At 40.0% G+C, this 22,676-nt stretch overlaps 1 protein-coding gene across 1 annotated transcript in view; it reads right to left on the bottom strand.

Moving 5' to 3' along the window:
- Window positions 1–8,505: 8,505 nt before the first annotated feature.
- bcl11ba (BCL11 transcription factor B a) overlaps window positions 8,506–22,676 on the bottom strand; it is a 40,522-nt gene continuing 26,351 nt past the window's right edge. The window contains exon 3 of the mRNA XM_007553088.2: window positions 8,506–13,487. Coding sequence (XP_007553150.1) covers window positions 11,485–13,487 — 2,003 coding nt within the window. The 3' untranslated portion in view covers window positions 8,506–11,484. The remainder of the gene's footprint in view (window positions 13,488–22,676) is intronic.

Genomic DNA, 22,676 nt, shown 5'->3' with positions numbered 1-22,676 from the left:
CAGGTAATGTTAGCTAAAAGATGACTAGCTAATATCAATACAGAACCTTAAGCTTAACAAGTACCTTGTAGGCTACCGATCCATAGGGGGGGCGCAGAAAATGTTTGGAAACCTCTAGGGGGGCGCAGAAGAAAAAGTTTGGGAACCACTGTGTTAATCAATGTTATACATGCTGAATGAACATCTGCAGTGTCTATCTTTATGTCTGTTTTTTCATGGTGGCTTGGCTAAAACAGACAGGAATGCTCAGCATACAGTGAGATTTATTCTTTGAGTATGTGTTGTTGTTTTATTGTTGTCATGTTTTCCATCCACAAACTTGGAAGGAGCCTGAAGGTTCTGTTGCAGTGGAGTCGGAGTTGAAGTTAAGTATTCAGCCTGAATGGGCGAATAGGGAACGTAAAATGTGTTGTGAGCGTCTTATTTGGTCACCAATAGATGGGCAGTGAAGAAATGAAGTGTGTTGTAGTGAGTTAGTCTGTTTCAATGCTGAAAACCTAAATCCATTTATTTTGTTATTCTTCAGAGGCATTAAGACATATAAACTCATTCTGGAAGGACATTTTATTGATCACACTTGTGTTTTAAACACAACACTTACTCCAACTTGGTTGCCCCTTGTCACTAATTCTGTTTGCAGTGTTTGTGGACAGGATCTCAAGGCGCAACTGTGGAAAGGAGTAACTATGAAAGAAGATATGGCATGAAAGGAAAGGAAAGAGCCTGAAACGAAGGATGCAGGCGAACTGCAACAAGAAAAGACTCGTAAACATCATCTCTTCTCTGTTCCTGAGCTTCCTCTTTTGCTCTCCGTTATCTGATGAGTCTTGCTCAGCCTGTCACGGCTGACTGATTGAGGCAGCCAGTCACCGCTTCGCCACCCCCAACCCTCCCCTCCTCCTGCACTACCTGATGTAAATAACCTCCCTGCTGGTTCAAGGTGGGACGTCACTTTGACTCCATTAGTTTATTTTATTACCGCAGAAAGGCTGGACTTGGGAGCGTTTGTATGAAGGGGAAAAAAGAAGGGTGTGGGGTGTCTTACACAGAGACTGAGGAGGTGAGGATGGAGATGGGCAAGAGAGATTAGGACAGAAGAGGAAGAGCTAGTGAGAAATAATGCAGGATGATAGAAAGAAGCAATCTGCAGGAGACAGACAGGCCTGAAAAAACAAAAGTCAGTTGATGCCAGATGGTGTGGTTGTTCCACCTGAGTTTCATATCAAGGCACAGAGACTTTGTTTCTTAAAAAAATGAATAACATACGGATATTTTTCATACCATAACCACATGAAATAATTCTTCCTGCTGCTAATGTTACAATTCTTTGACATGATCGAGTGTCCTTTTATGGCATTGAATGTTTTCCCAGTGTCTTCTACATGCAGATGTTTTGCTTTGGTGTTCACCTTTCACCACCTTGGGACAGAAATCCCTCCTGTAGCGACGATCTGCTGGTGATGTGGGGCTTAAGTTTCTCCAGTGGTGCATCTGGAAGAAGCTCAGTCTCTTTTTAAGGACTAAGATGAGCCTCTTACTGCCTCTGAAATCGCCTGCAGATCTGAGAACTTGAGAAATCTAAAGAACTGCCACCAGGGTGTGTGGCAAATATTGGTTGCATGGCTAAAATTACTTTTTAAAGTCAAGGTCAACATGATAAAAGTTGAGTCGACTTGTTAAAGTCTAATTAACTTCTGCGTGCCTCATCTGGGTAAACTACCTGCTCCTCTGTTTAGACTATAAAAAGTAAATGAACACAACTTTATATCGTCAATCTTGTTTAGTTTTCTTTTAACTGTATGTGTTGTAGGCCTTTTGAAAACACACCACAGAAGCCCGACCCGACCACCAAGCACATGATTTTGGCCTGACCCAGCCCGAATTACAGGTTGGGTTTGGGATATAGCGCTAAACTCTGCCGCTGCATCGCAGTGTTAGGACACCAGCTCACTTATGCCTCCACCGCTCCGTGCACACAATGAGCAACGGTTGCTCGTTTTTTCTGCCATTCCAGTGGACATAAAGTCTTAAATGTACCAAAAGACGGTTATAAACAGTATTTAGTCACAGAAATTGAATAAAATTGCACACCATACCTTTCAGATTTTTGTTTGAGCTCGGTGGTAAACTAGTGGTGAACTAAACTTCATTTATCATCCTTTGGTCATGGAGACTGCCCTGCTGGCTTTTGTGAAGGATTCCTATGATATTGTTGGCCTACTTTATCCTGGCAGAGTCAAATCAAAGCTGAAATTGAATTTTGGATTTTGTAACATGATTTTTATTTCTATTTTTTATTTATTTATTTATTTTTTGCTTTCTTCAGTGGTCTGTTCATGTTCAGCTCTTCTTCTTGCACACACATTCTGATATATCTTTTCATTGCTTCAGGAAAACATTAAAACTCACCATACCTGCTGGCTGTCGCCCGGATTTTTTCTTTTGTTTTTTCTTAAAGGTTTCCTTTGTAATCATGGCCAGTGTGTGAAGTAAAAGCTGAAGCCAAGTGATAATGACGCTGATAGTGTCAATCATGCTTCACCTCTCTAGCGCTGTCTCTCCTGGCCTATCATTTCTGGGTTTCTTTCACTTCTCTGTTTCAAAGCCAAAAAAATAAAAATTACCTTCAGTGGTCAGATCTGTCAGATCTTATCTCTTCTCTCTGGCTTTAATGTAAGCAGATTCTCAATCAGCCAAGATGAATCCAATCAAAGAGGGGAAGGGGGGTGGGGGGAGAGGCGCCACAAACTGGGGCACTTTTCCCAATGACTGCTGGAGGCCAGGAGATTAGAGGACAGAGAGAGCGTGATGGAGGTTAGAAAGCCACACGTTATGTGCCGTGTGCAGGAGAAAAGGCCTTTCAATTCAGAGATGCATTCATCACCTCTCCTTCCATTTGTCTAACCTTCCAGCCTGCTCACAACTGCAGAAATGCTCATTTTTGGCTCTTTTTCTCTTTCTTTAAATTATTTCCACCACATGGTCGCTGAAGGGGAAAACGGGAGGAGGCTGCTTTCCTGGAATCAGCATGACTACCGGTTGATTTATCCAAAAACTTTCCTCCTCTCTCTCTCCCTCCCTCCCTCCCTCCCATCCCTTCATCCCTGCACCACCAACGCCCGGTAACGGCTCTCCCTTGTCTCCTCCTCTCATTTCCAAAGCTTAACTTCATTGTCTCAAGCCCCTCTCTGCTTTCATCTTAAGACAAAGATTTATGTAAATCTTTGGGCCAGCGTTAATGCGGAGCGCCTTGTGAGAAATAGCATCCCTAAATCGTGGCATTGTTGTTGGAAATGACAAGGCAGGCCCGTTAATCCTACAATGCGATCATCCAAATGTGTCATAATGCCGTGTGTAGGCAGGCGAATCTGAATATCAAAAAAGATGCTGCACACCTCTTATGCGGCGCCTTCAGGACTTCCAGCGCTAACACACTTCTGTCTCCTCCTTCCTCTGCCTCTTTTAAAGAACTCGCCCTGCTTTGTCACCTCGCCTGCATTCAGAACGGGGAATAAAAAAAAACACGCGAGACACCTCAGACTCGAGAAATCCTCCTCACATTAAGCTTCAGATGCGAGGCTTTGATTTACCTCAATAGTGACGTTTGTATAATTAGGATATGGAATCAATCGATAGCTTCTGTTTTGTCACCGAGATGTATTCATCACAAAATGAGCAATGTGACGTTTTGAGTTGCAGACAATATGGAGAATGAATGCAAAACAAAGGACTCACTGGCGTCGCGTCATGTTTGGAGCATTTCACCAACAACCAGCTACTTTTTATTCATTTATTTACTAGATAATGAGGAAGTGGGTGAGAACATTTTATTTTCTAATTTCTGTGTTAGAAAGAGCAATTAAAACAGCTATTTTAATCAACAAGACAGTGTCCAGACTGGTGAACGATAACGGAAATAATTGGGAATGGTGCCAATGGAGCCCTTCTTGATTGGCTGTGAGTTAAATGGTCGGTACCTCCCAGTCTAACCCCGTCTCCTTCCAAATCCTTCTACTTGATTCTGGTAGTGAAGGAGCCCCAGGGGTGGATTTTGTCAGGGAGAATAGTAGAGTTGATCTGGAAGGCTTAAGACCTTACTGTACCTGTCAACAGTGTGGCTTTGGCACTGACGACCAGCAGCTTAAGTCATTTCAAGTTTTTTTTTTTTTTTTTTTTAAACGAATAGGGGAGGAGGCACAGCGAGCGCTGACAGCCAGTCAGGGTCTTGAAATAATTCCATCCCTCTGAATAACCAGAGGTGTCTGTCTGAGTTAATCCTCCCCAACACAGACACACACACACACACACACACACACACACGTGTGCACACACTTTGGCTATAAAAGCATGTTTTGGCGCTGATAGTGGCAGAAAGGCAAGCCTGAAGTCCAACTCAGTTCTATTGACTGATTAAAGTCAATAAAAACCATCAAAGTAAATTACAGGTTTTCCCAGAACTTGCTGCGGAAAACACAATGATATCAAAGGTTCAACAATGACTCTCTATCGCAGCGCAACAGGGTGACGTTTTAAGTTACATTCTTTTAGTGATGTGACTAAACACAAAACGCACAGCTCAGAACAAAGGTTTGAATTATTACTAAGCTTCATCTCTTTTTTTGCAAATATAGTAAGCTAATCGTTTGACAAGGAGTGTTTGTTTCAGCTAAATTGACAATATGCAGAAGAGTTTAGGCTCGAGTGCAAAACGAACCCCCATCATCAACCCTCTACTGCCGTGCTTGACGGTTGGTATGAAGCTTTTGAACTGACATTCTGTGTTTGGTTTCTCCAATCACTGTGCTCTGCCTTGTGGCCAAACATCTCTACTTTGATCTCATCAAACTAAAGGATATGGTTCCAGAAGGCTTTTGGTTTATTCAGAGGTAAATTTATAATTTGTGCTACTATATTCTTTTTAGGAAGATGAGGTTTTCCTCACACTTGCAAATAATTTCCACCCATTTCTTACTGACATGTCTTGAAGATGAACATGAAGAAGATAACTGAGTTCTCTTTGTTTTGCTTCTGAAGACTGTGACACTGGGGTAAACTGTTTACTCTCCATATATACTATTATATTGATGGAGAGCAACACCTGCATCATTACTGATGTTCCATGTTGGCATTTTATTAGCACACAGTTAAATGCTCTGCAGCAGTGGCTCCTGGTTCTCAAGGCACACTGCCCTGCATGGCTTAGATGTTTCTCTGCTTTAATGCATCTGATTCAGATGACTGCGGCTCAGCAAAACTCTGTTAATCAGCCATAAATTGAAATCGGGTGTGCTGAAGCAGAGAACTCCCTAAAATGTGTGTTTTAGGAGTGTTTTAAAGGCCAGAGCAGGAAACTGGACAAACTTTATTTATAGAAATGGTTATGATGCTCTGACAATCAATGCATTTAATCCAGTTGTTATGAAGTACATACTGCAATATTGATTTGCGCCCCAAAAAGCTGATTTCACGAAATAATATATCTGTAGAAAACACTGTTATAAAAGCCAAGTTCTTCTCAGTTTAAAAATAAAACTTTGTTTTCCCCTGACATAATCTTCACAATTAATTTATATTTACTAATTTATGATAAAGTAAAACAAAACAAAACTAGGTGTTTCCCATGTCTATAATGCTGATGTCTAAGCTATTATTTTGTACTAATTAACCAGTTAGCTTTAATTGCACCATCTCTACCATGAATATATCTTATACGTCTTATGCCTGGTGTGGTTGGAGTCTGCCTGTCTTTGCAACAGAAATCTGCCATTTCAGAAAATTCTTTTTTTGATTTTTTTTAATCTGCGTCTTCATCGAGGCTTCACTCCCTGCTTCGCTCATTTCCTCCCCCTCTTCCTGGGTCTCATTACTTCCCTTCTACCGTCTTTCTCTTGGCTGGGATAATCCCCCCTGTAGGGGACTTCAAAGTGCGGGCCGGCCAGGGAAAAGCCTTAATTACCCATTTGCCTTGAAACTCAAGCCAAATCACAACTCGCCCGGGTCTGTCCGACTCCACACTCATGCCTCCCTTGACTAATTGTGCTTCAGAATCCCCCCCTACACTTCTCTCTCTCTCTCTCTCTCTCTATCTCTCTGCTTCTCTCTCTCCTGTGTGGAAATGGAACGATGAAATTAAATCAGAAAAGGAAAAATGTGAAAAGGAAAGATGTGAAAATGTTTAAGGAGGTGATGAAAGTAATAATGGCCTTATTTCAGGGGGAATCATTATCTCGGATACTACACTGATGCTGTGTAGATTTTCATTTTGTCTATGGCTGTCATTCAAAGTGATGCTGCTGCAGAGCTTTGTGGGATACGAACATTGTAAATGATCCCATCTAATTTGCCTGAACAGCAATGGTGCTGCTTTTTCACATCAGATCCACATCTGTTTTTAGGTCTTTTTAGGAATCGAACATAAGGTTCAAGGTAAGGTTCAACATCTTAACAAGCAGCACTGCCACCTTTTGGGTGGCACGCTGTCTTGATAATGGACACTAGGACACACAAAATATATGCTTTTGTCAATGTTGACTGTGTCAGGTGAAATTATTTGAGGTTAAAGCATATATTTCAGTCAGAATACAGGAAGGAATGAAACATAGTAAATGATCCTGACTTACAAATCTACTATTAGCTATTTTAGAGAGATTATGCTCACCCGTAGGCCAATAAGTGTTTATGTTATAGTATTCACTTTCAATCACAGTGAAATCTGACATGTTAACTGTAGGTTGTACGAGCTATGATTTCAGATTATGTATTCTACTAAGAATTTATTTACAATTGCAGGATGACGTGCTACACGCGTCTTTCTACCTGACTGCAGCTGGTGAGCTCGTGCGACTTCATGCATGCATGTATTCATGCATACAAGGAGATATTTCCTTATCATTTTAATGTGTACTTCCTCAGCCCTTCTCAGTTACCAGCTCTTCATCATGGACTTTGGCTGCTAAAACAAAAAATAAACAAACTAAAGGAGGTTTCTGTTTATTAGCGACTAAATTGAATTGCTGACGTTTTGCTTCTTTAGTAGCAAACCACTCAGTGAATTCCACTCCATGTTACAGATTATTTGCAAGGGTTTTCCCTGAAGCTGCTCTGTAACCAAATGTGACATTTGAATTTGTTTAAATTAATTTAATAATTCCTTTGCACCAAGCAAAATTCTAAATGCAAACATGGAAAGTGTCGTAGCTGCATATCCTTGTGGTTTTGGTAGTGGTAAAACAGTATGTTGTGCTACAGTGCAAAATTCACAATAAATTGTTAAAAAAATGTGCTCTTTCACATCAAATTGTATTCATTTCATTGACAGAGAGGCCGCTGCATGTAATGGTGTGCCATAATATTCTGTATGGACTTCCCTAAAACTTACTACAGTAACATTTTTCTGCACAAATCCTCATGTTCATAAGTTCCAAATTTAAAGGCACCATAACAAAAGCTGTGACATCAACATATTTAATTTGTCCAAGATATGGTCTTGCTGTGCAGTTGTTGTTTTTCATGACTCTTAACTTTTAGTTAAGAAAAAGAAACAACATGCAAATATTTTGGATTGCCCAGTTATTTTACAAGGTTTGAAGCGTATTTTACAAAACCATAAAATCATCATCACATTTATTATCTTCTTCAATTTCTTGAATATTTGTGTTTGCATGTAAAATAAGTATAAAATAGGAAAAGTGAAAAGTAAGAATCAAATTAGCATGTTGTTTTCTGTAAGCAGCCAATCAGGAAGCATCCTGATTAGAGTAAAGAGAGTTTTTTTTTTTTTCTTTTTTCAGAGTTTTGGCCTTGCATTCACGTGGTGACTGCAAAATGATCCCTCTTATGTTTCTGTGTTGATCGACTTTACACAACTTTCTGAAAAAGACAGTTCCATTTTTCCACATACTTGGGGTTAGGATGCCACACACACGCCAGGAAAAATTACAAAGTTCCCATGTAGTCTGGAAAAGTATGGGATTTAATTTCAATGTCTCACAGTTCAAGATAAGTATAAGGAAGTAAGAGTGTCAAAAATATTCCTTCTACTGTATTTAATTTTTTTCAAATGAATGTAAATATCTAAGAAATCTGGAATTGTAGCACATTGTCAGCTTTCTGAGATATTTTTGATGCTTTCATGTGGATGAATACATTTCTAGAAATGATGGTGTTTACAAAGACATTTCAGAAACAATAAATAGAATTGTTGTTGTGGAATATCTGAGATCTGTATGTAAACTGAAGAGAGAGAATTGCCTGATAACCTTAAATGTAGATCTCATGGGCAATTTGATCAAATGGAAAATATGAGGAGTTGATTTTGAATTTACAGCATGAAGACATCTCTTTATAGAGATGTTTTGAATCTAGCCCACCCACCTCCACTGGCAGGTGTGGTGTCCGTCTCCCAGTTGTTCAGCGGTAAATATTTCCTTGCACAAGTAATATTCTTGCTATGTTCTGTCAAATCATCTTGAAGAATTTTAAAAAATGAGGCAGACAAGCAAGATGGACGTTTGTAACATCTTGTATTTGTGCTCTGTTCTCATGCTGAGGCCTGGAAACTGACATGGAGAACCCCCAGCCTTCCACATCCAGGCCACTGCCAGTGCCGGTCAGAAATCACAAACAGAAAGGACAAACCAAAGGAAAACAGAGTAGTCATAGAAAAAACTATGTACAACCAAAACATCAAGGTGTGTTTTTGTCACTAAAAGGCTGTTTAACAACCTTTATTTGATCCCATTCTGTACAACATGATTCAGTACAACAGTACAAATTGATCAGGTTCTGTTTGGACAAACAGATCGTGGCAGCCCATGAGTCGGATTGGTCAGAAAGTCACCCCTATTCATTCACAAAGGATGCACACAGCCTACAGGTTAAAAAAAAAAGACAAGCTCTTTAGGAACGACAGCAAGCGCCTACACACGTAATTCAAACCATCCATGAAGAATAATCCATTCCAGAAGAATAAAAATAGATACAGGTCAGGATTCTCCGTGATTCTTCCTGAAAACCAGAACCGACCCTCCCAAAAACTTCCATCACCGAGTTCGTCTTAGCCCAAGGCTTGTTTTCCGCTCATTTATTTATTTATTTTTTTTTTTATTTCTTTACACCCAAGCCAGAAGAAAAGCTACTAAAACTCAGGACTTTTACAGTTACATTGACAAAAAACAGTTTCAGAGACCCACAATTTAAATTGGACTGTGAAATAAAAGATTAAAAAAAATAAAATAAAAATAAAAAACGAAACAGCATTTTTTTTATAGTTCTGTAAAATGCCCCAGCATTCTCCAATATTACAAATACTGTTATACTTTTACAGTAAACCAGAAAAATGTCATATATATTCATATATATTTATATATATACCAAAACCCGTCAAGAAAAATGAGAAGCAATGAAGAAAAAAAAGATCAAACATTTTGAAGCAAAACTAAAAAAAGGAAAAGAGATTTACATACACAAAAAATGTATTTTAACCCTTGTATCAATACTGTAAACTTCTTCAAGACAGAGTGCACTAAATTCTGTTCTAGTTTCTGTTTTTCCTGATTTTTCTCCAGTTTTTGTGAGGTTTTTATTCACTTCCTGACGATCCGGTTTTGGGACAGACTTGTGTCCTTGTCTGTGTGAAATTTGATATAGATCTATATATATTCATAAAGGTTGTGCATTTATATGTACATATGCATACATATTTATACACGCAGACACATTATTATTGTGCTGGGTAATCTGCTAATGCTAAACCTAAACTCATAATTTTCTGCTGATTTTTTTTAATTTATTTTTTTTTTTATCTGTTTGAGTGTCAGATTTCACTTTACAGTAAATTTGTCTTTGCTCAAATTTGATGCTTCAGGGAAAGCGTTACATTTGTCTCAGACAATAAATAGGAAGATCACAATTCAAGGCACACTCAAGTCAAATTGAATGGCAGTACAAAAAATGTCCAGAATAAATTAATATTCTAATTACTCCCATCATTCAGTTATTACATTTTTATAGTGCCAGCTTTGGGAAAGCTAAGCCTAACAATTGTGGCACTCCAGCATCAGGAGATCCCAAGCTCCACACCCCTTTTTCCCGCGTAGCTGTTTTCTTCGTGTGCATCGGATGGATAAATCATAAAGTGCCGGTTTGTTTCTGAGAACCGTCAGCATTGGAAATAAATGTGATTTATTTATTTTTAATAAAAGTGCAGCTATGACGTTGGAATGGCTTAAAGCAAACAAATGGATTGGAAATTCAAAACATCCCAATGTGATAGAGAACATTTAAATCATTTTAATGTTAGTAAAAATGTTGCTCTGGAAACTTCTAGTACAATGTTGTCAGATTTAAATAATTTCATTACAGACATCTACTCAATTTTCCTTACATACCTAATCCCTTCTTAGAATAAATTAAATTTGACTACATTAGCCAAAAAAATTTAAATTTATAAAACGATGTAGAAGAAATGTTTTGAAAGGCAGCATAAGAACGAGCGGGTAAAAAATAATAATAATAATTGAGCAGTTATATTTTACCCTGAGACGTCTATGTGCTCTTTCTGTTTCTCTGTCCTAAGTATCGCTCTGTGCAGACTCGTCATGGCTTCATGCTCAACTACTAATTATTAATAACTCCTACAAATCATGAGGCTTGGTGAAAAATATAATGCAGAGGTGTTTAATGTAGTAAAAACTAGAGCAGAAACTAGTAAGTTGTAGAGTTGTAGGATTCAGCAGCTGTCATGTCGAGAACCTGTTTCCTCAGGCTGGTTAGGTTGTTAAGGGTTTATGAATCTTGGGATCTTCTTTCGTTTGACATTTACTATTTGTTATGACACTCAGTGCTACATATCCAATTATATCGAAATGGTTTACAGTCATTTCATGCTACAATGCCAAAAAGGATTGTTGTCCGCATATCATCGTCACGCAAAATAAATTAACTCTAGCATTCGCAGTTGACTCTGAAATTGAAGATTGAATTCTGCTTCTTTTCAAGATACTAAATAATTATTTTAATGTACAATTTCCTACAAGCCGTGTCCGAAAAACAAACAGCCTACAATGTTTTTTTTAGTTTTTTTTTCTGTTCGGCTTGCTTAAGAGACTCTCAGGATGTCATGTGGGATAAAAAAAAATGCTAACTTAAAAAAAAAAAAAAAAAAAAAAAAACTGTAAAAAGAAAGAAAAATGTACCTGCACGTGCCAAAATACAAAATCCAATAAATACAGAAATTATTGCACAGTTAAAGGCTCCACATATTTAAAACTCATCAGACTGATTGTTTAAAAATGAATGCCAAATGAGGCAGTTTAGACAGCTTCAGTTGTTAAGATCTCATTTTTTTTTCTCAGTTGGCAGTTTTTTAATCAAAAACACAAAGTTAAACTAAAATCAATACAAAAGTATCCAGCTACCCCCTTAATTTGTTGTCTTTTTTTTTTAAGAGTCCAAGGAGAATGGTGCAGAGCATGAAAACATGTTTTAGACTCTCTCTGCTTGTTCGATTTTGACCTCACTGGTCATCAAATGTTCTCCATGCCACTTTTTCATGTGTTTCTCCAGAGTGCTGTACACACTGAAGGGCATTTGGCAAATGTCACAGCGGTAGACCTCCTTACCAAGCTGGCCGTGTGTCTTCATGTGGCGGGTGAGCTTGGAGCTCTGGGCGCATGCATAGTTGCACAGCTCACACTTGTAGGGCCTTTCCCCGGTGTGACTTCGCCGGTGCACCGTCAGGTTGCTGCAGTTCTTGAACACCTTGCCACAGTATTCACAGGTGTCGCATCTCCTCCCGTCCTTGGAGCTCGGTCGACCTGGACCAGGGCCTCCACCTAAATGAGGCGTGCTGCCCCCGCTGGCGGTGCCGCTGCGGCCGGATAGACCGCCGTCCAGCAAGTCTCCTGGAGGTGTCGAGAAGCGCAGGCTGCCGTTTTCTGATGAGTGCTCTGAGGAGGTGGCAAAGGGCGATTGTCTGGAGTCAGTGAAGCCTAAGAAAGGGTCTTTGATGAAGTGGCGAGAAGCAGCATAGCCCACCAGCCATTGGGAGTACACATTCTCAGAAGGGATATGTGGTGCCTGGGGAATGTCCAAGTCCTTCTCAATCTTGATCCTCTTGTTTGAGGAGTTGGAGAGAGCAGGGCTGGTGATGGGGGTGGGCTTTCGAGGGAACAAGCCTGAGAAAGAGTCACCGGAGCCACAGTTCCGGCCATTAATGGTTGTCCGCTCTTCCTGCTGGTGGTGATCCATCTCTCCAACCACAGAATCCTCGTCCCCAGTGTCCCGCTGGCCATCAGAGCCCCTTTTGGAGAAGGGCATCCTTTTACGATTGTCAACTATCAAATTATTATACTGCTGAATGGAATTGAGCGCTCCACCGTCTACCATTTTGTCAAGGGAGAGAGATGTCTTTTCTTCCGAAGGAGGCTTAGGACCATTTTCCCTGTTCCTGTAGAACTCAGACTCCATGCTGAAGTTTGATTCTGGTCGACTCTCATTCTCCAGTTCCTCTTCTTCCTCTTCCTCCTCCTCTTCCTCATTACCCTCCCCCTGGAAGTCCCCGTCACGATTTTTAATCCCCTCCCCAGTGATATCACTGGTGCCTGGTTCTGGGGAGCTCGTGGTTGAAAGGCCATCGTCTGAGCGTCCCGTCATGGATCCAGCCTTGTGCATGTGCGTCTTCATGTGGCGTTTCAGCTTGCTCGCCTGAGAGCAGGCATGGTCACACAGCTGGCACTTGTATGGTTTTTCTCCAGTATGGCTGCGCCGGTGCACCACCAAGTTGCTCTGGAACTTGAACGTCTTACCACAAAACTCACAGGACTTGATCTTGTTCTGCGTCTGGGGAGGGGTGGTGCTGTTTGGGGGCATTGGTGGCAAAGGAGGGGTACTCAGAAAGGGAGATTTAGGGCCTTGTTGAAAGGGGTTGGGGTTTAGCAGTCGATGCATAGGGTTGGGCCTGCTGGGGGATAGTGGTGGAGTAGTGCTGTTAGTGTTCCCTGCCAGTTCACGTAACCGCCGGGAAAAATCCATGGACTGGGACTCCATGGCCATCGGCGTAAGCCGCATCACCCTCTCAAAGGCACTGGGGTGCTGTGAGATGAGGCCCATTTCCTCGGCGCTAAGGCGTTCCAGCCGATGGGGGTCCAGGTGATGGCGGGGAGGTGGGCTGACAAACGGTGGGGTGTTGGGGAGACGGTTCTCCACAAAGCCTGGGGGTGGTTCTCTGAGTAAAGGCCCTGTCATCCTCAGCAGGTGGAAGGGATTGTTTTCCCCCAGGAAGCTGGTGAGTGGGGACTGTGGGATGGAGTCGTTGCCCAGGGGCGGCGGCATGGTGAGTCGAGGGGTGAGGGCTGTGCTGGAGGGGTTGGATTCCAGATAGATGCGAATGCCGTGAGTGTTCTGGGCGTGCTGCAGCAGGAACCAGGCGCTGGGGAAAGGATGCTTACAGGTGGTACATATGTAGTTGGAGGGCTCATCTCTGCCACCTGCAGACACACAAAAAAAACAGAATAAAGATTTTATAGTTAATATTCTCAGAGATATCAACCCTAAACGTAACTCTATCCCATCATGAAACATTAACAATAGATTTTTTATTAATAAGAGCTCATTTGCAGTGTGTAAACTTTTCAACTGAGGCAATGAGATGTGGTAAATACTTTATATTCTATGTAATACTCTCAGTAGCTGGGAAGACCTTTTTACTCATCATGCCGTCGCAGAAATTCGATGTACTTATCACGCTTTTGACAAGTGAATTTTCAGTCGGCCTACAACGGATATGTGTTTAAAGAAGTGCTTAATCTCTCACTGAGGGAAATATCTTTCCTTTCACTTCAGTTTAGTCAACCTGGGATTCCCCTTATTGCAGATATATGCACTGTAACTCCAACAGTGCAATTATTTTTAGCCTTAGCGTTTAGTACATTTTAGGGGGAAATGCAGCCACAGAGAGATATTTAAAATGAAAAGCAACTAACCAGAATTCAGCAGAATCCTCAATCTTTATTTTCTTTAACAGAAATTAATCTACTTGTTTTTCTGTCTGACTTAAAGATGCCGCAGACACACGCACCAAAACCAGAGAGATGATGCTAATTGTGCTTTTTTATTCTTGTGTATTTATTTAATGAAACCTTGTTTTCTTGACCTACTGCACTAATTTCACATCGCTTGGAAAACATATGCTGCTCTAATTGTTGCCCTTGTTTGTGCACGCATGTGTGTGTGTGTGTGTGTGTGTTGGCTAACTGGTAGTAAGGCTGAAATGCATTTACTTTATGAGGAACATTTATTTATTTAAAATAAATAGCAAAAAAATATAAGTGTGTGTCCAATTGGCAATCAATGAAATTTAAGACATTTAAATGTAAGCTAAACATACAAAAAAAAAACACAGACAAAGGATATTTTTTTACAATAATATTAGTAATAAAAATAAAAAAATAAAACCTGAATTATTCATGAATTTGTCTCGCTCTGTGAGTGTGTTTGCATTAAGGAGGAGCAGCGTGGAGGTGGAACAGCTGTTCTCCTCTACAGTCCTGTAAGGCCTTTTGACTTAATTATAGCAGACAGGACGTTCACACACACACTCACACACTCTCACTTGTACAGTGAAAATAACAGCTCCCCATGTCTCAGCTTTTGTCTGCATGCTTCTCACAAGCTGTTTTAGTGTCGAATCTTAACACTCCAAAAATAAAAAAAACATTCACTCCCTCTGCCCCTGCCTCCATCTTTCTGCAAACTTCTCATTTGATCAGTGAAGTCATTTAGGAGCGTGTGTGAGTGTGTTTTGGAGAGTGAAATAATGCGCCGAGACGCTATTTGTCTCCGGTCACAGTGGAAGCAGAGGGCCACGGTTTTTGTCTTGGGGAAGTGTGTGTGCGCGCGTGAGCGTGTGTGTGTGAGAGACAGAGTGCGAGGGAGAGAGAGAGGGAAAGAGAGCGCCCTCCCGGGGGAAGGGAGTCTAACGCAGATGGCAAATAAAGTATGCAGCCTGAGGCGAGAGCACATTATGCTAATTCTAATGTCAGCTGTACTTTAATATACGACTCTATTTAATCACCCCATTATTTTCTATTTCCATATGAAAAAGCAGGGAGAGCGAAGGAGCTGCTCATCACTTTATTTGGTCGAATGCTGAGCGCTATGCTTTATGGAGTGAAGGCGAAAACACTGCACGGATACGTCCCTCCTCTCTGAGTGTTATTGTACACACACGCACGCACGAACACGCACACACACACACACACACACACACACACACACACACGCACGCACGAACGCACCAACTCTTTGAATTATGATCTCCTGTATGAGTATTTACACTGAGTATGTCTGTAAAGGTTACACAAGTTCACTGACATCTTTTTATAGAAGGCTTCAATGCTCACAGGGTGAACATTCACAGAGAGATAAACCATCTTATGCTTGCAGCATCCTGGAAGTCAAAACATTTTATTCCAACTTTTAGCATGCATCTGAATTTAGTGACAAACAGTAGATCAGACTCTGATGCTCTGCAAGCAGTCAGGGAAGTGATTAAGATTTTACCAAGACAGAGAGTAACGTCAAATATTCAAGCTTCTAACTATTCTGTTGGAAATTTTCTATGGAATAAAGATGATACACAATAAACGGTTATATTAAATATTCTGAAGTCAAAATATTTAAGATAATAGTTTCTTTTTAAATTAAGGAATAAAAAAGATAAGCAATCCTCTTAGAAATGCATGGTCTTACATGTTCAAAGCTTTGTTTCTTTAGAAAACATGAGCATAAGTGTATAGTTCAGTGACTAATTTCTAATTTCCATAAAATAAATATATTGTTGCATGAGAGTAAATAAAACATGATGCAGTTTTGAACATTTGTTTTTAACATTTAAAAAATATAAAATTTGGAAATTTACTAGTAGGGTAGGGTACTGCCTACTTGTAGAATAAAACAACAGAAGAAGAATCAGCAGATATCCAGTTGATTATTGTAATTAACATTCATGCACAGAATGAAACTAAATAATTCAATGAAGAACTGATCGGTAAAAAAATTTAAAAAATAAATATTTTTTTTCTTTATCTTTTTTTTTTTAAGAAAAAACATTCATTTGCATTTTATGAGTTTTCATTGACAGCATGGAAGCAATAAAAAATGATCCAAGTAAAAAAAGATAGAAAATGTCTTGGTTGTGTTTCCCACCTGGCATTCTCACAAATTTTGCCTCAAGTTGTGCAATAAATCCATCTGAGAATAATCCAATTTCTTACCCCGTAGTACTTCAGTAGACGGGGTTGCTCTAGCCATTTTTTTTTAGAAAAGAGTGTCACTTCAAACAATGGTTTTGTCAAATCTAAAATCTAAAATGTTTCACTTCCTTCTATCCCTTTACCATACCTGAATAATTCTGTTTACTGGAAGCGTGGAAGCGGCTTGTAGTCGTTAACAATTGAGAGGGTGGCACAACCAAACACACTCAAACTTAAGGCCGATTTAGAGTCTCAAATCCAACGTGTTTGTCATTTGGACGGATGTAGGAAACCCTTAGAAAACGGGGGTTTCCTCTCAGATACAGAGAGAGGACACGTGACCTCTGAATCATCTTCAGCTCTTCAACTCCTTCAGTCTGATTGGAGTCTGTTAGGCACTCATTAAAATCTGTAAAGTTTTGTCTAATATAAAATTATTAAAGGTCATTAAAAAAAATGAACATCATTGTGTCCGAAGCACAATTTAACCCAGTAGCTATTTGATGAAACCTAATAAAAACGAAGCAAAGCAGATAAACAGATGCATGTATAGACTTTTTGCAACTACATGAACACAGCAGCTTTGTTTTTGGCTTGTAATCTCATCATTTTCCTGCAGAGAACTTTGCTCCGAGCTCTAACAGTTCATCTCTTCAGTTTTTGTTCAGTTTCACCTTTTGGCCAGTATATATCCTCTTTCCTTTTTTCTGTCATTGTCAATTTGTCTCCAAACTACTCCAAAGCATTTACACATGACTAAAGTTGTGAGAAAAAAAAATATTTGTGACTCTCCACAATATGAATGGAGCTGTATGGTCAGCTGGAAATAGGACAAAACATTAAACTAAAGACCTCTCAGTTATCAAGTCAACATACATGTTGCTTTAAATATGCTTTGTAATTATCGCAAGTTAATGGTGTTCAAACAGGACTTTTATGATAGAGAGAGGGCAACAATGGAGAAAAAGCTCTAATGTTTTCTATTTCTTGGATTGATGGATTATTGTTGCAATTACATAAATGAGCAGAGAAATGTATGAGCACTAAAAGTGCTCATAAATGTCTCTTAATTTATATATATTGTGGCCATCTTAGAGTTCTTAAAAAGCACAGAGCATATTCTTCTCTGACAATAACGATAGAGGTCAGAGTGAAAAAGAAAAAGACATAAATACCACACTTGCTGCTTCACTGGTCAGTAGGACAGAGGTGCGTCCTAACATGATGCCAAGGTAGAATAACATAAGCATTGATTGTAAAGGTGCAACTATTTCTCCACATCAACATGGAAATAATTATGAGTTTATTTTCAAGCTCTTTGAATCATCACCATAATTCTGCAGAGAGAAAACCAGAAAATGTTCCAGCTAGTTCCCAGCAAATTCAACTGAAATTTAGACTGAGCAATGCTTAGACAAGTCAAACAAAAACAACGTCTCTACAGGCTTGAGTCAGAATGTTGAATGGTAAACGTCATGACAGCACAATTAAAATAAAAACTGAAGAAATACAGCTTGTTTAGAGAAAATGAAAGAGAAAGTTTTTCTCTCTTCAGCTCGGAAGAACTTCATCTAATTGAATGAAAACATATCTGGATTTAACTGATTTGGATGAATGAAACTTATAAAAACAAAGGATGGACCTAATGCAAAACAAAGATCTGCTAAAGACCAAATATTTTTTTGAATGACTTGCAAACCTCGCAGTGATTTAGCCACCTTGTGAAGTTCTCTGCACACCAAAGTTTAAGTTTGAGGCCATTTGTTCAAAGCTTGGTATAAACTGGTTCATTTGAAGCGACTGTGGAAAGAACAAGTCAAGATTTATGGCTGCTAAAGGTGCCCCCACGAGCTGCTGAACCATGGAGTATAATTCATTTTTTGCTCATTATGTTTCTGTTGTTGGTTCCTCTTTGTTTGGTGAATACTTTCATGTTTTTCTTGTACATTTGAGGATAATTTATAAGAGTTTAGAATCTGGTAAAGAACAGATTTTGTGTGTGTGTGTGTGTGTGTGTGCTATGGTTTATTGAACCCTTATAAATTGTTAAAAGTAACCATAATATTTACCCAAATCCAATTCTGCATCCTGGATCTTCCCATCTTTCCTTCAGGTGAAACTCCACCTCCCTTTTTTTTTTTTTCCACACAGAATCAAACTCTCATTACACACTGATTCCAGTTTTCACTATGATTCAATTTGCTGTAATTACTGCTGCTGCTGCTAATAAAAAAGGAGGAAGAGAGAGTAGAAAAGCAAAGGTGCAGAGGTCAACTGGCAGTTAGCGGCGTTCATTTTCATCACAGTGTATTCATCTGGGGCGGCTAATGGTCCAATTTTCTCCCCCTCGGCCCTCAATAAATATTGCTGGAATTACAGGTTAAATAGCTAAATTAAATCACAGCTATTACAGATGAAGGAGGGAGGAAGAGTGGGAGAGAGGGAGTTAAATATGTACAATTACAGAGGGGGGGGGGGGTGCATTGCTGCAAAGAGTGCGATTAAGGCAGCGAGTGTCGGCGGAGCGCTGTGGGATTATTGCGTCCAGTTATTACGCAGATCCCTGCAGCAGGCTGATGTATCACTTTTATCTAATGTGATTCATTGTCTTGCACTTTTGGTCATTAAAGCTTGAACATTAAACCCAACCAAACACTGAGAAAAATTAGCTGGTATGAGAAATTCAAATGGGTTCCGGTCAGATTCGTCCTCCTGTCCTACATTGCTTAACTCCTCGCCCTGCATTGCTGTCCATCACAATCAGCACATGGCAGCATTTTCTCCAGTCATGTCAAGTAGCACACATCCTAGCAGCACCAAAGCTAGTTGCTGCTTGTGGGGGAATTAGGAGGTGTTTATTTCATGTGTCTCTGAGATCATTTCAAAAAACGGAGCTCACTCGGCGCCGCTTTGCCAGTATTCTTTAAATAGTCTGTTAGCTCTGAATGAAGTGGTTTGAGTGCAGCCCGACACGCACTTTAAATTGGTTCTAATAGCTCACAACTAGAATCATTACGAGACCACATACAGTACCAGCAGCAGCTTTAATTAAATCTCATCAAGATCTTTTGCTCCAACAGCCGAATTTATCTGCTGCGCGTCGCGCCGGCCGGCCAGAAGTCTTGTTGAAGCTCCGGTGGGAAATGTGAGTCATCTCCGAGCTCAGATCACCGCAGATGCTGTTGGCCAAAAACCAAGAGGCAAACCCCAAAGTCCTTCTGGTTTTTAGGCTCTTGCTGTCAGACTGCAAGCCGCAAAACGAGCTGCCGTCTAACAGATTTCCACGTTTTTCAGCTAAAAATAATAATAATAATAATAATGCAAAGTATTCAAAATGAAAGGGGTTTAAATTGGGAACCAATAAGTGAATTTGATCTTCGAGGTTCTTTGAAGAATCTTTTTTTTTTCTCTAGCAATCTATGTTTGAAGATTGAGTATTCATATAGTTATGTCATGTCCCACCTAAAAGAAATGCAACATTATAAAATAAATACTGTCTGAATGAGCAGTCTGAACATAGAAACATCTTATGTTCTAATAATTTACAAATATTCTGTTTTGCTTGAATTTTTTTTTTTCTTTTCTGAAAGGGATGTTAATTGACAAAAATCTGGGTGAATGTATGAAAAAATATGGATTTGAATGTCTGGTCAAATAATTTGAATGCAATGATGCTAAACTCCTGAATTCAAATGTACAGGTGGTGGAAACAAAGAAGTGTTTGTATCCAGCAGGCCATTCTGGTACAACCATAATTAACCAGATTTAAGATAATCAACATGAGCTCTGCTGGTTTTTATTTCTAATTTTCTGTACTTCTGTGTAATTTTCCTCTGTCCTTCTTCCACCCGTGGTGTGTGTTGAACTTTAGTTTCATCCCATCTTCTCCTCATGCTATCCAGCCAACAAAGGATTATCACTGAACAAGGTCTGTACGCATTCCTGGCAAGAAAAGACGGGTCTTATTGGTGTGGGTTTGAAAGAAAAGCTGAACAGATCAGAACCAAATTAGATTGAATTTAGCTCATTAGAGGAAGAGGAAGGCAGAGGGAGAGATCCGCGGTCCCTCACGCCGTGCAACGAGTCCTGCAGTCAGAACAAGGCCAATCCAAAACAAACTGCTGTGTGTTTGTGTGTGTTGCTGCCTCTGTGCCCTGTTAACAAATTAGAGGGATTAGGAGAGGAGAGTGCCAGAGCATACCAGCTAATCCCACACACTGGCCTGCACCACTGCACCTGGGGAGCCAGCGAGAAACTGTGAGGAGCGGCAGGAGCCTCTACAGCCGCCTTTATAATCCTGCACAACGCACACACAAACACACGACACCTGATACGTGTCACTCCGACTGCGAATGTCGACAAAAGACAGCGATGTGACAGATTTGTTGCGCTTCGTTGCCTCTCAGGTGACTTCCAAAGTAGCTGACATATTTGTTGCCCTCTCTTGTTAAGCTTCAGGTCTCTCTCCGAATGTCTTTATTCAGCAGTTGCCATTTAAATTCAGTAAAACCAATGAAACTTTTATGATACTTTGCATATATCCAAAACAATTGATATCTAATGTCTGGAAAAAGAATAAAATGTAGCAGAAAAGTTGATATGATGTGATTTTGTTCCTGCCTTGCCACTAACTTATTTCAGGCATCCTGTCATTTTACGTCATTTAATACAAGAAAGAAGCAGCTGCCGAGTAATGCCCGCACTGGAGACTCACAAAATGCTGAGTCGCTGGTTGCTATGGTAATTCCATTATTTTCCAGGGAGCATGAGATGGCCCACAGCACGACTATTTTCATCAAATAGAAACAAAAGTTTAACTTTTAAATATCTCAGCCAAGCATTGTGTGAAACACAATTATTGCATCAAATAAATATTTGAACCGTCAGTCGTAGAACCTTCTGGTGGAACCACATTTAAATCTTTAATCCATGTGCAGTTTTTTTTTATTACGGAGATGTGACAAATTAAAGAGACTTCAGTTTCAGTTTCTTTTCTTTTTTTTTTTTTAGTGCAGCTAGTGACCTTTATTCACATTAATCAGATAGGAAATGAGTAAATGAATAAAGGGGAAAACCTGCAGCCAAGGTTTCAAAGGTTGAAAATAAAACCCTGCACGTGTGTCAAGGACACAATAAGTATCCTCAATAACTACTTTGACCTAAAATAACATGCTGAATTAGTTAAATATGGCAAAAAATGTATTTAACATGACATCAAAGTATTGTTCTTATTAACTGCCTCACAATATTGAATAAGTACTGAAATAAAATTGAATTGCCATTTTGGAGAAGATTGGAATTTTGTCTGTGAATTTATTTGTTCTGGTGCCTGATTTTCTCCCTCTGAATATAATTGTTAACATTTAAATTTGAAGTGGATTCTCAGTTCTCCCAGACATCTCTATGGAGAAAACTGTGTTTTTGTCTGTGCAGGTTAAGTCACTGACATGCTGTCAGGTGGAGAGTTGGCATAGCCACAATAGAGAAACTCTGCCATGAGCTTGATGTGACAGGGACAGCGGTCCAGCACATTTTTGGATCCCTCGCTCCTCTTCCCATCTCCCGTCCCGTCCAAATTCCATCCCCCTCCTTCCCAAATGCAAGACTCGTCCAAGCCGAGCGCGGCCAAGTGGGAGTCTCCTGGAACACGCACAAGCCGGAGAGCCATCCAAGACTGTGATGTAGCAGTGCCTCTCCTGTCTGAATAAGACATATTACAGCTTTGTCTGACAGCAGCATCAAAAGGAAAATCTCTCCCTGTCTGCGTTGGTCCTTCACTGCTCGCCTGCTCTTCCTTACTGTAGCAGACAGGTTTATGAATTCAACATTACGCCCTCTGATCAGTTTCACCTTTTCAACTCTCAAAGCGAGCAGAGATCTTTCAGGTGACTGCAGCTTAATATTTTTTATTTTTTATTTTTTTACATTCATCACGGATGTGAGGCAGGAAAAGTGCTGATGCAGATTTGGCTTTAGGGTGAGAGGAGAGAAAGACAATGAGGGACTGAACTCTGGGGTCTGAGTTGACTTGTTTATCCAGAAATAACACCGAGATGAGGGAGCAGGGAGAGGAAGGGGGACAAGTAGAGGAAATCCAGACCAGAAATCGTGAGGGAGGGTATGGATGGGATGCAAGAGGGATGAGGGGACAGGTCTGTGCTGCAAGACCTTATAAGGGCCGGATGAGTGCAGTGGTATGAACAGAGACGCAGCAATGGTATATATAGTGAAACAAACTGAGAGCAGTCACTCTGACTGACTCATGCAGTTTTAAAGAGGACTACATAAATGTCAAGAGTTAAATTAAAGCTAAAGACTCATTTGTGTTGATTATACCTTAGTTCTCATTTATCCTCAATTTCTCCTACTTTAAAAGCCCTTTATACACAGCACATAATTCAACTGCACTTTAAAAAAGGAATA

The sequence above is a fragment of the Poecilia formosa genome, unplaced genomic scaffold, assembly GCF_000485575.1.
Source record: "Poecilia formosa unplaced genomic scaffold, Poecilia_formosa-5.1.2 Scaffold54, whole genome shotgun sequence".
Taxonomy (NCBI): domain Eukaryota; kingdom Metazoa; phylum Chordata; class Actinopteri; order Cyprinodontiformes; family Poeciliidae; genus Poecilia; species Poecilia formosa.
This window is presented reverse-complemented; position numbering and strand designations above follow the sequence as displayed.